Source organism: Berghia stephanieae, chromosome 1 (assembly GCF_034508935.2).
Source record: "Berghia stephanieae isolate SIO BIC M18660-M18661 chromosome 1, UCSD_Bste_1.3, whole genome shotgun sequence".
In the NCBI taxonomy this organism is placed as follows: domain Eukaryota; kingdom Metazoa; phylum Mollusca; class Gastropoda; order Nudibranchia; family Aeolidiidae; genus Berghia; species Berghia stephanieae.
The window spans coordinates 92,109,505-92,126,525 of NC_088360.1; the positions used below are offsets into that span (position 1 = coordinate 92,109,505).

At 35.7% G+C, this 17,021-nt stretch overlaps 1 protein-coding gene across 2 annotated transcripts in view; it reads right to left on the reverse strand.

The window, feature by feature from the left end:
- Nucleotides 1-14,800, reverse strand: part of LOC144962162 (cytochrome P450 2C38-like) — a 25,903-nt gene extending 11,103 nt beyond the window's left edge. The window contains exons 1-6 of one of the 2 annotated variants that reach the window (XM_078895102.1): nucleotides 14,339-14,800; nucleotides 7,240-7,456; nucleotides 4,018-4,175; nucleotides 3,185-3,297; nucleotides 1,123-1,290; nucleotides 18-139 (exon numbers count right to left, since the gene is read on the reverse strand). In XM_078895102.1, the coding sequence (XP_078751228.1) occupies nucleotides 18-139; nucleotides 1,123-1,290; nucleotides 3,185-3,297; nucleotides 4,018-4,175; nucleotides 7,240-7,445 (767 nt within the window). In that variant the 5' untranslated portion in view covers nucleotides 7,446-7,456; nucleotides 14,339-14,800. The remainder of the gene's footprint in view (nucleotides 1-17; nucleotides 140-1,122; nucleotides 1,291-3,184; nucleotides 3,298-4,017; nucleotides 4,176-7,239; nucleotides 7,457-14,338) is intronic. The other variant, XM_078895110.1, reaches the window with a different exon arrangement.
- Nucleotides 14,801-17,021: the final 2,221 nt, after the last annotated feature.

Here is a 17,021-nt window from a genome sequence, read left to right on the forward strand (position 1 = left end):
TAGTTTTAAGTGCTCACCAGTAATCATTCCTAATTTCAAGTTCATTCTCCAATGATTTCTTGCTACCAAAAAGATCACCAGGCAGATACTTAAGCCAGGGATAAGAGTTAAGTACTGTGACATTGTCTAGCAACATTGTCTGAAATGAAATAATAGTATTAACTGTATCAATTGTATTAATAGTATGTGGTTAGGTCAAATTCTCACCAGTCCTGCGGCTGAAATAATTGTGAAAAACATACATATACAAATGTGTGTAACCTTTAACCTTTAAAACCTACTGATGATCACCAGTTCTGTCCGCCAGATGAATTGAACCAGTACACAAAACTGTGTAACATTTTTCACTTATAATGGAGAGAAATAAAAAGGGATTAAATGTTTGATCATCTTTTGGTAAGTCTTGTTCCATTTCGACCAACATAACAGAGAGATTTTTTAATAATTCCAATTTTCTATCTCAAACATACTTCATCAGTCTAAAAAGATATGACAGAATGTTGTATGGCAGGGTCAGTCGTTCTCTTGACGTAAGATCTTGATGAGGTCATGCTTAGCAATGAAATTTCCTCACAAAACAATAAGATCAATTTTTGGACGCGCTGATACCACCTCATGCCATCACTCCATTTCCTCTCCAAGGCCGAGCTTCAACGACGTACCCATCGTGATAGGGCCTCAGCAATATTTCGTACCATTTTAAAGAAACGGAATGTTGAGGTCCTCCTCTGGCCATCCAAGTGTCCCGATATTTTGCCAATCGAACACCTATAATAGGACTAAATTGAACGCTATGTTAGTGACATAAACGGGGAGACTTTTAGAGGTCTTTCTGTGATATTTGGTCGAAAGAATTATAATATTCCATTAGAGATGATCGAGCAACACATCCGTTTTATGAGATACAGAATACAACTTGTTATAGAGGACAGAAGTGGATATTTTCGCCACTGAATTCAATGACATTTTTGGTAAAGAGTAAGAATTTGAGTTCTTTACAAAAGAAAATGATAATTGTTATTATTGGTAAAATTGAAATTCTCATAAATTATTGTATTCATGATTAAATTAACTATTCCTCTTCGAAAAAAAAATGAATTACTTGTCAGCTGCTTCACTTACATTTTCATTTACGAGTGTAACAAACCTCGTAAAATAGGGGTCGTCATATTCAAATCGGCGTCCAGCCAGAATGACACAGAAAATGTTTACCATATATGAGGTCACAAGTTTTTGGATGTCTGTTGGCTCACCTTTCAAGTCGCTCAACAATTGTAGGAGAATAGCTCTCTGTGCAAAAAAAAAGAAAGAAAACATTATAGCAGATGACACTAAAAACAATTAATAATAGTATGAGCGTTTGTATAGGGTAATACCCACTAATTGTGCCCAGGGTGCTTTACCACGGTCCCATGCCAACGATAACACTTAACATGTAGGACGAGACATGTAGCTAGTTAGAAGTTATTGCAGTTTTCCAACACCGGCCAGACACTCAGTTTACACATTAGTAAGGTGGGAAAATGTGAGTAAGAGCATTTTTCAAGGACTCAATTCTGCACCGCCAGCAGTGGTATTCAACCCAGGACCAGCATATATATAGACCTTGTGGTAAATTATTATGGCATTTGCGTGTTGTCATTCTTTAAAGAAAACACTTGTTGCTATGGAAGGGAGACTCAATGCACATCCAGATACATATCGTTGGACCATAATAGGATATGTGAGTGCGCTACATAGACGATTTCTTAAATGATGAAGGGGATAATGATGAAAATAATGGTTGTGGTGACTTAATTAATGTTTGCAATGTTGCCTCATTTTTCTCAGGTATAGTATTTCTGAAAACGTTTTTGAAAAATCAGTGAATTTTTGTTTCTTTCTCAATTCATATTCACAACATTTTGACAGTCTACGTATAAAGATGTGTTTTATTTGTGCTCTGAATTTAAAATAAATCCTGTGAAGAGTGTTAGAAATACAAGCCGACAAAGATCGGCGCGTTTTTTGTGACCACCTGATATATATATATATATATATATATATATATATATATATATATATATATATATATATATATATAATTGATGGATGCCCTAGGGGGAGGGTGGGTGACAGAGAAGGGGAGGGGAAATAGAAGGGTGAGACTATGGATATTACAAAAATATTCAAAGAGTTCGACTTAAAATCACAATCCAAACAAATTTAAACCAAGTGGATTTCCTAAATATCACCCTATGCCTCCATACGAGCATTGTTCATTTTCAGGCCATACAGCAAACCAAATAGCACACTTCAATATATTAATAAACACTCCAATCACCCGCCCACAATACTAAAACAATACGGGACTTAAACATTGCGGCCTTGGCCTCAAGCTGACATATAAAAATGGAACATACCATGCCACACAAAATCACAATAGAGAACATAACATAATATGGTTCAATCCACCATTTTCTAAATCAGTCACAAAAAATATTGGCTAACAATTTGGCGCTCTTATTGATAAATATTGATATATCTCCCAGAACCCCCGGCTCCATAAATTAATAAACAGGAATAATATAACAATACAGTTGTCTAGATAATATTATGAAGCAGATAATCACGAACGGCAACCATCAAATTCTAGGCAACCCCAATGAAACGAGCATAACAACTAATTGCAACTGCTGGGAAAAGAACCATTGTCCCTTACAAGGAAACTGCTTACAAAAGGTCATCATTTATAAGGCTAACATAATCACCAACAACACTACAGCACAATGCACAGAAACACCTTTCGAAACAAGATGTAACAATCACAAAACGAAAACAGAGCTAAGAGCACAAAATTATCAATGCACCACTGGGACCAAATAAATACAAACAAGACGACAACAGTAGCATGGGAGATTGTAGGCATGTAATAGATGCTTAATGCTTAGCTTTATTTCATGAATTGAGGAAAAGCCATGCACACATTACAGTCAAAACTATGTCCATCAACTGTAAGGCTAGTGATTTTCCTTTTTGCATAATTCATTTTAATATGCCGGTTTAAAGGTGACCCGAAAAAATTGACAACTGATTATTTCTGTCTGAAAACGGTTTCTCTTTGTAAGTAGGCTATGTATAGTGGCAAAATTTAGATTTTTGTCCTATATTTTTGTTTTATTTTAATTCATAATCTTGGTTTTACCTCTTCACTGATTTTCTCAGCCAATAAGTTTTTCCCCATTTCCAAATGTTTTAATATTGACATCGAAACACTCCTCTGCTCCTTCCAGTTGGCTCCACAGCTATTTAACATTCCTGTAAGATCAAATATAAATATTTTAAAATTATGTGTCATATGAACACGGATTAAAACATATTGTTTCCTATAACAAAACCAAACTATATAATAATTATTGCTTGTCAATTTTGGATCATTTTTCAATATTCATTACATAAAAATTGATAAAAACTAAAACTTTCCTCAGAAGATTTTCAAAATAATTTAATATCTTATGTATGTTTTTAAAAAAATAATAATAACAATAATGATAATGTTGATAATAATAATATTAATGATAATAATAATAATAATAATAATAATAATGATAATAATAATAATAATAATAATAATAATAATAATAATAATAATAATAATAATAATAATAATAATAATAATAATAATAATAATGTTTCGAGCATTCCCTCTCATCAGGAACTTCCTGATGAGAGCGAATGCTCGAAACAATATTGTAGAAGTTGATCATAATTATACTTGAAATTTTTAATAAATAGCTCCTTTTACCAAAAGTAGACCACTATTATTTCATGGTTTTTGTTTTATAATATATATATTATATATATATATATATATATTTATATTATATATATATATTATATATATATATCCAGTATCAAATGCTGAAAGGATAATTTGGGTGGTTTGTTTTGTTTTTTTACTAAATTTTTTTTCATCTTATTTGACTGCCGTCGTTCCATTCACATTTTCTTTCCTTTTTATCCAATTCCAATACATACCTAATTCTGAAAATGGCAAATTTCTGTTCTTGTAAGTTCTGGAAGGCCTATCAGAAAAGTTGTCGCCGTGTTCCTCGAATGCCTGCTTCACGATTGGATAGCTAGTAATGATAATCACGAGCTTGGATCCCATATACAAGCTGAATATATCTCCAGTCCTGGGGAATCACGGTATGGCTATTAATTAAACAGTTTACTGCCGTACTTTGGAAACACGCAAATTAAAAACTTTCCTACCAATAGGAAGGCATTGTCTAGGTGATAAAGGAGTGAAAGAGGTCTTGAGCTATGGGCGGCGAGTCCGTTATGGTATGGGCACGTATCATGGACTTAAAGGAAAGGACTCTAAACAAATTGGGCGTGGTCCAATGCGCAGAGCCATTTCCATTTTAATGGAGTAGGTACTGGGTCTAAATCTCAAGTTTTTACCTTTTAATTCTCTATAAAATATTCTCGGAAGTCTTTTCGATTTTTGCAATTATAATAGTTGCTATGATATAAATATTTATCTCAATGATAATCGTTAACTTTAGGCTTATAAAATCCACATTACTTTTCCTGATTAAATGCTAGATTAGTTAAAAACTAGATTTAAAAATGTATGTGATGATCACTTCCCTCGTTTGATCTTATCTATGGAAACGGCGACTGCTATCATTTGCAGCTCGATTGTTGCATTTATAAACGCAGCATGTATGAAGCATGATGGTTTTGTAAATAGAAGTCAATAACACCGTGAGAAATATCTGTTGAAAAAGTCGATTGATTTTGAATCGAGGCGAGGGAAAATAGCGAAAGATAGCGCCTCGCTTCACTAATAACCAGACAAGAAGAGTGCATTGAATTGATAGAGTTGATCCTCCTATCCATCAAACGAAAGAGTCATTTCCGGCATAACACAGTAATAACAGCTGATCGACCCACTGGAAATTCCTCTTCGTCGGTTGTCTAGTGAAGTTAGATCAATGCCCCGTCTTAAACTAATCATTGTATAGATCTTGTCGTCATTGAGGGCTCCATAACAGCACGAGTGCACCATGACTCAATCCTGGCACAACGTGTGAGCCCGTTTTTCAAGTAAAATAGAGAAGTTCAATTCTTATAGCAGAATAACGAAAGACCGCAAATGGCAGAATTTCTGACAGGACCACGCTTTAGCTGCTGGACCTTTGAACATGTCACTTATCGAACACATTCGGGATGAGTAAGGTCGGTAAATTGGCGAAACGGACATAAATCCAAACGGTTTTGGAGCTTTAAGCGGTTTTGATAGAAGAACACTTAGCTACCCTCCGAAACAGAATTAATTGAAGCACTGACACATTCAATGTATTCTCGTGTGCGTGAATGTAGAGAGGGAACAGAGGGCATATACCCATTATTGAAAGATTCTTAACAAGATCAATTGCTATTGTTATCATCTCATTGTTTTACCCAGTCACCAATGAAAATCTAGTTCTTATTGTATTACTGTGGCCAGTTGTCACATCATAGTCTTGTCCATTGTCATTTTCAAATGAATTAAATATGACCCAAGAAAAAAGGAAAGAGGAAAATCAACACTTGGACAATAAGTAATAAGCATAGTTTTGCGTTCTTGAACTTTGTGCATTTTGCGCTTACTTTTGTACTCAGTTGAAATTTTGGATGTTTTTCAAACACATCCCGTTTTGGTAAATGTGTATGTATCTAACTCAAATTCATGACTCATATCTGGAATTCTCTTAACTTTCCATTGCTGAATTAATCATACAAATGTGAATAATAGTAATCAAGTTATGGGCTGTTAATCACTGGCCAGTTTAAATTGACGCTCAGCATATTATTCTTATTCTTTATCCACTCACACAGAGTTCAGTTCAGTTTTACACGAAAAGGAGTCGAAACTTTTCATTTACTCTTGTATAACCAGGGCCACTTTGAAGAAGAAATTATAATCTATAGTAATTATGACACCAAGTGTTGTTGAACGATGTATTTGTGCCAACATCTATCTCTGCCTCTTCTCTCTCTCTCTCTCTCTCTCTCTCTCTCTCTCTCTCTCTCTCTCTCCTCTCTCTCTCTCTCTGTCTGTCTCTCTCTCTCATACACAAACACACACATACACACACACTCTCTATCTCTTTTTCTCACACACTCATACTCTCTCTCTCTCTCTCTCTCTCTCTCTCTCTCTCTCTCTCTCTTTCTCTTTCTTTCTTTCTTTTTTTTTTATTTCTTTCTATCTTTCTCTTACTCCCTTTGACACACAGGAACAGTCTTTTTAACAAATGTACACATTGGCACTGTCTGATATACAAATATTCGTGCCCTTTATTCCACGCGGAAACACGAATATCATTGTAATAATATTATACAACCACAGCTAAACAAACACATAGGTATACATATCCATATTCACACATACACAAATATCATCACACACACACATACACACACGTGTGCACACACATACAAACACACGCACACACACATACATACATACATACATACATGCATTCATACATACATACATACATACATACATACATACATACATACATACATACATACATACATACATACATACATACATACATAAATACATACATACATACATACATACATACATACATACATACATACATACATACATACATACATACATACATACATACATACATACATACATACATAAATACATATTCTTACATTTTTTACCCGTCAGAGTCGCCATCCATTGTCAATATTATATAAAGTCCCTGAGATATTCCTCAAAACTACATCTTTCTACCATTAACTCCGATAGCTCATTCAATTAAGCACTTAATTCGTATGCATGGACCTAATTAAAATTCGAGTGGAGCCCATTATTTTTCTCACATTTTTGCCAACCCAACAGCATTTGGGTAGCTGGGTCTCTTAGATCTGCGTATAGCATTTTACGAAATTCTGTCCGATCCAAAAGTAACCTTAAACGGTTACATTTCCTGCTACATGGATGCACATAATAAACTTTTGTTATCTAGACACAATGACCCAAGAAGGCCAACAACCTACACAATCAATCATCTTAACCCTTGACCGACAGGGATGGATTCTATTCTATCACATCTTAGAGTTTTCAATAACAGCTCTATGCATTAAAAGCACTTAGGTCTGTAATTATAAGCAGATAACTAATGGGAGAAATTATATTTGCTAAAAATTAAGTCTCGTCTTTTAATGGTTAGGTAAACTTACGATTTCCTCCATTCTCTCAGCATTTTATCCATGCCATCCTTTAACATTGGGAAATGTCCGACTAATGGGTAAGGTCTAACTGGGAACGGAGGAATGTTCTGTGGGGTACTTCTCCATGTCATGAAGCATAAAATGCAGATCAGTGCAATCGTTACAAACGCCAAGGTAGGAAGAGGAAGCGTTGTCGCAGACAGTTCCTCCAACATGGTGATGCTTTCTGTTGGATAAGAACTAAATCTTGTTAGGTAATATGAATAATGCAATATCAAATCAAAGGACGATATTCTCACCCGAGTGTATGAGAGAAGTCGCTAGCCGGCTAAGCACCTGATAATTATTAGTCTTTCATCGCATACTTATCCATCTGTGGATTTAGATTGTTGTACATATCCTCAAAACAAAAACAAAACTTGAGCCTTTATATAACGCAATATCCACTAAACGTAGGATGAGACATAACGCTCGTTATGCGATATTGCATTTTTCCAGAAAGATACCCATGTAAAAAAAAACATGACGACACACAAGTTTTGCGATGTCTTTGCTTGATCTTGTCACTGACTGGGCACAGAACTCTGTAAGATGCATAACGAGTATTTGTTGGACTCTTTTGTCTTATTTAGAAGACTTAAATTTGCAGACGACCCTGTTTTGATATCGCACACGCCATTAAAACAATCTGATACGTTTGAAACCTTTTTTTTTTCTACTTGTCATATTTTTTTGTTTGCGTTTTCCCTCACCACATTTTATGCTTAGTAGCCAAACGAACGCTTCTTTTTGTTAACATTCAAAGATCCTTTTACATACAGAAAGGCCGTGCCAAATATTTCTATTCGTCTATCTGGTTTTTAATTAAAGTATTTATGTTTTTATTGTTTTTGTTGTTGGCTGAATAAGGGTTTTGAGCCCAAAATGTATCGTGTTTGGCATTTTGTTGTTGATTTTTAAAACTGTTATATTCATTTTTGTTTATTACTTTATATAGTCCACAACTTCTAGCAATTTAGTAAAACTTTGAGTGTTGCTGTTGGTCAGGGACCCTTTGTAAAGCGCTTTGAGCACGTTTAGTGGATATTGCTCTATATAAAAGCTCAAGTAAGTGTCATATTGTGGGCTTACATATTATTAAATCAATAACAGAGTCAACAAACACGTCTTGTCTGCTTGAACATCTAAATCATAACCGTTTATTATTTCAACTTTTTAATCCACCCCATGTACTCGATTATGATACTATAACCTAATTATGTGACATCTCCCCTTTTAAGTTAAAAATATATCTTGGTCTTGATCTTGTAATTTAATCCAAATGAATTCAACCTACCTATCACACACATTCACGTATTATTCCTAGTATATATGTATTTCATATAATGCCAATTCAAAACAGTCCATCAAATGCCGAATGTTCGAATTTATGAAGATTGTTCAGTTCTCTTGAGTCCCTAAGTCTGCTAGTCAGACAACTTAATTAATCTGCTAATCAGATCGGTTGGATAACCAAACCTACAGGCCATACATTAACATTAACACACACCTGCTGTTACTGTCGGTAACGAGCTGGTCTAATTATTCTTCTCCCACTTCACGTGACGTATGGTTGGGACGAAGATGGTGTAATAGCATCATTGGCATTGTTGCCAGCGTCCGTTACAGGACAATTGGCTTCACGCTCTTCCTCATTTCTGGGGGAAGGGTCGAGGTTGGAATTATAGCTGTTGTCGTCCCACTCCATTGTGTCGCCAGACGCAGTAGCTAAGGGCCTATTGTGCCTTGTAGGCATCATGTGTCGACGATTTCTTCTTAAAACGGACGTGCCTGTGTCCACTGTGTACGATCTTGGTGTTGGTTGTACGTTTATTATACGACCTGGCGTTGTCCATCCTTTCCTGTCATCCAGTTTGATTAAAACTCGATCCTGTGGTTGCAATGGTGGTAAGTCACTAGCACCATGTCTTCGGTCGAACTGTGTCTTGTATGCGAATTTGCTGATTTCGTCATTTTGTTGGACAATGTTCGGTCTAATGTGTTGAGGTAGCAGGTTGTCTGGTAAAACTGGAAATGTTGTTCTCTATTCTCTTCCCATGCTAAACATAGATGGAGTAAAGTGCGTTGACGTGTGTTTTGAGTTTCGGTACGCAAGCAACGCAGTGAAAGGGTCTTTTTGACTTAATATTTTCTTTGCCATCTGTACAGCACGTTCTGCTTGTCCATTAGCTTGCGGGTAATGTGGCGAAGTAGTCTGATGCTTGAATCGCCATTCTCTCGAAAATTGCTTAAATTCTCTGCTACTAAACTGCGGTCCATTGTCTGTGATCAGGATTTCAGGAATTCCGTGGCGTGCAAAGAAACTTTTTAGCTTCAGAATTGTGGTGACGGAACTCTGGTTTGGCAGGTATCCAATTTCAATGTAGCGTGAATAATAGTCGATTAAGACAATGAATGTTTTATTCTTGTAGTAGAATAAATCTGCAGCTGCTTTTTGCCATGCTCTCTCTGGTAGAGGTGTTGGCTTCAGTGTCTCCTTCCTGTTAGTCGGTCTTGCTTCTTCACATTGCTTACAATTTTCGATCATGCTAAGTATTTCCTTGTTGATGTTGGGCCACCACACTGATTGTCTTGCTCGCGTTCACGGCATTTATTGATTCCTTGGTGCCCCTCGTGTATTTGTTTTAGAGCATCCTTTCTCATGCTTTGCGAGATAACAATGCGCTTATCTTTAAGTACGAGACAATGACGTGTACTCATGCTGCCTCTCTCTTCGTAGTACTTCTTCAAGCTCACAGGTACATTATTTTTGTGTTTCGGCCAACCTTGTTCGATTAGTCCTGTCAGTTGGCTCAATTCACCTTCTTCTTCTGTCTTCTTTCTTATGACATCCAAGTCAGCATTTCACAGGTGTGTTTCAATGCTATTTACATACGCATTAACATCCATTTCCAACGTTTTATCTTCAATCTGGAGTGGCTTTCTAGACAGAGTGTCTGCCAAATGTAAGTCTTTCCCTGGTTTATAGATTGCAATAGGATTAAATCTCATAAGTCTTATCGGTAGCCGTTGACATCTCAGAGGTGTCCGGTCAAGGTCTTTTGTATTTATGAGTGGTACAATTGGTTTGTGATCCGTCTCAAGTGTGAATGACTTCAAGCCTATTAAAAATCTGGAAAACTTTTCACACGCCCATACAGCGGCTAACGTTTTCTTCTCTATTTGCGGATATCCTCTTTCTGTAGGAGTAAGCGTTCGAGAGCAGTATGCGACTAGTCGTATTTCGTCTCTATGTTTTTGAAGTAGCGCTCCTCCCACTCCGTATGAGCTGCTATCGGCTGTGACAATAGTTGGTTTTAGAGGATCATAGAAAGCAAGCACTGGTGCATTCGTAATTATCGACTTGACTTTGTTAAGAGCCTCTACTTGTTGAGGTCCCCAGTACCATGTGTCAGTTTTCTTCAGCAAATCATATAAAGGTTTTCAGGTTGTCGATAAGTTCGGTAAGTGCCTTCCTAGGAAATTGCTGATTCCCAGGATACTTTTAAGTTCCGATACATTCTTTGGATCACTTAATTCTTGCACTGCCCTGATTTTCTCATCATAAGGTGTCATGCCGTCTTTGTTTATTTTAAATCCTAAAAATGTTATTTCTGCCCTCTTAAATTCGCATTTTTCTTTATTTAGTTTCAGCCCTGACGTTTCAATTTTTTTAAGAACTTCATGCAATCTTTTGTCATGTTCCGCTTCTGTGCGTCCAAAAATAATGACGTCATCAATAAAACAATCTGAGCCTTCACAGTCTTTTATAAGCTCTTTCATTTTTCTCTGAAAAATCTCACTTGCGCTGGTGATACCAAATGGTAAGACTTTGAAGTAATATCTGCCATAAGGCGTGATAAAAGTTGTTAGTTTTGCGCTCGTTTTCTCTAAGGGCATTTGCCAAAATCCAGAGGAGCAATCAATTCGGTTAAAATACTTTGCTCCTGACAACTTGTGAGCAATGTCATCTACAGTAGGTAGTGTAAATCTTTCTCTTTTGATTGCTTTATTTAACTTAGTCAAATCGACGCAAAGTCGAATTTGACCACTTCCGGGTTTTGGAACAACAATGGGTGCACACCATTCCGATGGTTCGGTAATTTCTTCAATTTTCCCCATGCTTCTCATTCTTTCTAATTCCTTTTTCACCTTTTCCAATAATGGGATTGGTATACGCCTTGGTACAGTTGTTACATGCGGCACTGCAGTATCATTTAACTCAATTTTTACGATTATTCGGGTTACCAACTTAAGTCTTTCTGAATCCTCGCGGCTCAAGAGGCAATGTGGACTTTCCGTGTCAACAACAAAAATTCTCAGATTAGAACTATTGGTCTTGTACGTGACAGGCTGCACAAAAAAATCCGACTGCATTTAATCTACCTGCGGGACTTTGCAATATATTATCAGTCTCGTGAAGTTTCTTTTTCAAGTTTAAGGTCTTGAAAATGTGTTTTGGCATAATTGATACGTCTGCCCCCGTGTCAATTTTTAAGTTGACAAGCTTGCCGTTGATTGACAATTTCACACTCCACGCAAGTTCACCTCTCTCCTTGTCGCGAACTGAACCTAAGAAGTTGTGCTCATGTATTTCGGTATCGATACATGTCGCTCCGATATTCTTTGTATTTTTACATCTTCGTGCGAAATGATTTTTCTTTTTACAATTCAAACAATTTTTTCCATAAGCCGGACAAGCTCTCGCCTGATGAACTGTTCCGCATCGTCCGCATAACATTGGCTCTCCCCTGTCTCTTGTGGACGGGAAACTGTTTTTATAGAACAGTAAAGTTTGCTGCCCCAAACGTAAACAATAACAAGTTGCTAGTGATTTCCGTTAGGGACCGGAATAATTTACGCACAATATAGGTCTCCCAATTTTGTAGTTTGAGTTGTAGGCAATACACTTTCAGTATTGAAAATATGTTTACATAAAATCTAACAGTTGCAGAAATAATAATATAAGACTAAATTATTATGAAAATCAGGCTCCGAATAATTCTCGTTTTGTTCATACCAGCGCAATAATTTGCTCTGGTCTAAAAATAGATAGACGTAACTTTTGATAAATTTACCTTTTGTTCCATAAAATATCCATATCTAGACATTATTTGATGCATGATCGAGTATTTATGAATATGTGTTTCTTTTGCCACCTAACAGCCAAATTTTAAAGGTTATTTTCTTTCTATTATTTACATTGGAACGTGAGCTGTCAAGACAGGAACATGTGGTTTGCCATGTGCTTCTCGCCTTTGTTTACGTTTGGGGCAGCAAACTTTACTGTTCTATTGTTTCTCTGAGTATTTTGATCTCAGAATATTCCTTGTTTCCTGCTATCTATTTGCGCGTTCACTGGCGGTGCCACTCGGTGCTTTTTCCGTTGGCTCATAGCCTCAACTTCTCTGGTTAGACATTCCGAGTTTTGTTGTTTAATTAATTCGTGGTTTCTCGAAATTTCAATGGCTTTTTAAAGGGTTAAGTCTTCTTTCAATTGAAGCTTTTTACATAGATGTTTATCTTGAATTCCTATGACCAATCTGTCTCTTATTTGCGTGTTTCTGTCATTGAAGTTACAGTGTTCTGATAATTCATACAGCGACCTAACAAATTCTTCAATGGATTCGTTATCCTGTTGATTTCTCTTGTGGAATTTAGCTCTTTCAAAAATAACATTTATCTTTGGGATGAAATATTCCTCAAATTTAGCAAGAACGACATCGTAGTCATCCTTCTCCACTTCGTTTTCAAACGTAAAAGACTTCAAAATCTTTTCTGCCTCTTGTCCCATTGCGTAGATCAAGGTAGAGACTTGTACTATCCCCTCATTTTTATTTAATTTCGTTGCTAGTCGAAATCTAGAAAAACGCTCTTTCCAATCCTGCCATGCAGGCTTTTGAAAATTAAGTTCATTTGGCGGGTTAAACTTAGGCATCCTTTAAATAGTTGAGTGACCTATTTAACCTCGTATGAAGCTGGGACGGCTATGACAAGTAATGAATTAAAAATATATAGATTTATCTAATAAAAATTACTTAACTGTATAAATATTCCTCTAATGAATGGTAATTCATTGTGAAAACGTTCACTTCTGACGCCATGTCATATTGTGGGCTTATATATCATTATTGTTTATTACTTTTTATAGTCCACAACTTCTAGCAATTTAGTATCACTTTGAGTGTTGCTGTTCGTCAGGGACCCTTTGTAAAGCGGTTTGAGCACGTTTAGTGGATATTGCACTATATAAAAGCTCAAGTAAGTGTCAACTTGTTGGCTTATATATTATTAAATCAATGACAGAGTCAACAAACACGTCTTGTCTGCTTGAACATCTAAATCATAACCGTTTATCATTTCAATTTTAACCCACACCATGTACTCGATTACTATAATATGATACCTAATTATGTGACAGTAAGAATATAAAAAACAAAACAATTGTTTATGGAATTATACTTGACAGCGACGTGTACGTATTTGCAAAATCCAAAAAAATCAAAGATGGTGACACTCATTGTCAATAATCCAACCATTAAGAACTTAATAAGGTGCTGATCTACCCACCATGCAGTAATTTACATACTTCGGAATCATTTTTAGAGATAGTAGGGATGCAAAGCGGAAATGAGATCCATTCACAATGTATGGAAATCATCATCGTATTCTATTAATATTCATTTATTGAACTACATTCTAAAGGCAATTTTTATAATGTCATGGGATAAGTAAATTGGTCACTCCTTTTTATTTGATAATATAACGATCGATAGAATATTTTTCTTGTTTGTGTATTAGTTGTTTAGTTTATTTGTTTGGGTTTTTTTTTTTCATTTTTAGATTATCTCTTCGGAGGGAGTGAGAGCGAAACATCTGAAAAATGTCAAAATTCCATAAACGCACTGTTTTTATGCATTATTTGGAACATCAAAGTCTCGGTTTGTTGACTTTTTTATTTGAAAGTTGAGGGACATTTTAATGAAATAATATTAAGATATAAACGTTCCGGTCAAAACGAAAAATATTCGTTTTGCCAGAGTAAGGAACTAGTATTTTCAAAACTTACCTTTAAATCTCTGGTCAGTTCAAATGTACAGTACAGTGCTGATAACTGATCTACAAACGCATACAAGAATCTAAAAATCAAGAAAAAAGAAAATAAACAAGTCACACGTCCCTCTTTAACTCCAAATGTATTCTACACCTTTACGGGGGGATTAATCTGAATGAAGATTGAATGAAACGGTTCAATGCACATTCATTGTAAGGAAATCACACACCTATTTTATTTCAGGGTATGTTCAAATCGTGTGCTTGATATTTATTATTATATCAAAATACCCTATGTTTGTACATTTGACAGTCCAAAAAAATAATTTACACAAGAAAGTGGCATGAACTATAACCGCTTTTCAAAGTATGTTAACATGTTAAAATGTAATTTATTTTTATGATTTTAGTTGGTTTCAGCTATCAGGTAAAAATGGAACATATCTACATTTGAGATACACTTTGTTTATCTCAATTCACTATGTCGTTTATGTGCTAAACGTGCACTAACTGTTAAAGGAAAGGCTAAAAACAGGAACATAGTTTTGTAAAGTCTTCAAAAATAAAATTAAACTGTTCTTTGACAATGATATTGGAAAGTACCTCGAAAATAAACATTCAGAGGCTATATGCTATAAATGTGAAAAGAAAATGAGAGACATGAAAACATTACAAGAACCAAAATATGTTGAAAATGCAAGGAATCATCTGGAATAGATATTCCATTATACATAGAGTGCCCTCCATATTGACATTGTCTTTTGGGGATTACACTTCAACACCACAAACTATAGGAAGATGCTGTAGATAAGGTCGACCGACTTCTCTTTACAATGGAAAAAGGCTACAATGTAGATCTAAATCTGTTTCAAGAGAATATACGAGTCAAATAGCAGTTATAGAACCTTACAAGACATGTGAATTGCTCACTGATGTGCCTCAAGAGTAAAAAGAATGGGAAACTAAATCAAAATCACATATGAAAAAAATAGGCTTAGTTCATAAAGAGAAACGGTCAGAACGATGTGGGCCAGTCTCTAAAACATGCGTATATACAAACGATAAATTAATCAGAGGTAAAGCTGAAATTATTAAAAAATGTTGTTTTTTTTAATGAAATAAATGGAGCTTTTTCTAAAATCCATTCACTATTTTCTCACACAAACCCAGAGACAGTAATAAAAAAAATAATAGCAAGGTAGATAGAGAATTATGTGACTATATATCGCAATTACTTTCCTCCAAATGTACTTCCTGAACACCAGATATTGTAAACACATTGCATACCTTTTATGATCTATTCAAAAGGAAATGTCTCCATCTTTTTATTTTCTCCTTTTCGTCTGTGATGACACTACCATCTTGGGATTTTAATGGTTTCTCTTGACCAAAACTTCTGTTTTCGGAGAGCTTTTTGTCGCGTTTCAGTTGCTTAATTTTCTTCAAAATCTCTTTTGTCTTTCCTCTTGGATTTTTTCACTTCTTTATCCTTCAATGAGTATTCACTGTATAGCCTTTCTTTCAGTAGGGGGTTTTAACGTTCAAGAGATTTGGTTTGATGGATTTTCTTTGGTTAATGAGCTCTCGTGACCTTGCTGATATCCATTTCTCTGTATTGGATTCATTGCGTCTTAAGGGCTCTGTGTCAGTTTCCTCCATGACGTGGTTGAAATATTGGATTGTCGTGCTTGTAATAACTTGTATTGCACTGAATTTGTTTATTACTGAGATATTAAACTGGTTTTGGATATCTGGGATTTTCAATTTATCTGTGTTGAAGCGTTTCTTCTTCTGTTCTGCAATTTTTGTTTTCTTCAATTTTGTAGAGATTTTGGCTGAGACAAGATGGTGGTCACTTGTAATTTGTGCCAATCGCCTGACTCTGACATCGTTTAAGCTGCTCTTCCATTTTCTATTGATTAGTATATGGTCTATTTGACTTTCTGGGTTTGTTTTTTTCATTTGGTGATTTCCCGGTCAATTTATGGATGTTTTTATGTGGGGAAAAAAGTTCCACCAATAATGAAGTTGTTTCTTCACAAAATTCTGTTAGTCTGCTTCCATTGCCGTTCATCACCCCTATGCCTCCCTGTCGAACTGGTTTGAAAGCTTCTTCAATTGTATTGCCGACTTTTGCGTTTAGGTCTCCGATGATTATGAGCATCTCGTGTCTTAGATTATTTTCAACAGCCATTCTTAAAATATCATATAATTCTTCCTTGTTTTCATCTTATCATCCTCTGTGGGTGAGTAACGTGTAAGGATTGAGAGTTTAGTGATTTGTAAGCTGTGTTCAGTGTATAAAATTCTTTCTTTTTACGAAAATTACTCAATACCCAAATTAATAGTGGATTTGGACGTATTATTGGGACACACATGGACTTAGATGTTTGCAAACACTGACAACGTGCTGAATCTCTGCTTTTGACGTCACATGTTCTATGATGTGGTTAAACAATAGGATGGAATTGTTAAATAACCGAATTACCGGCGTAAGTGAATTTTTGTAATTTAAAAAGAAATAAAAAATAAAACTCCCTTCATTCATCCTATGGGCGAAATTTGTCTCTAGGGTCTACTCCAATGGAAAACTGGAATAACCCAGGCATCAGCCACAGTGCAGCGCCGCAAGTTGAGCTAGGGCGAGGTGACTTGTTCAAAGCCACACAGACAGCGGTGGGTGATCGAACCGTAGCCAT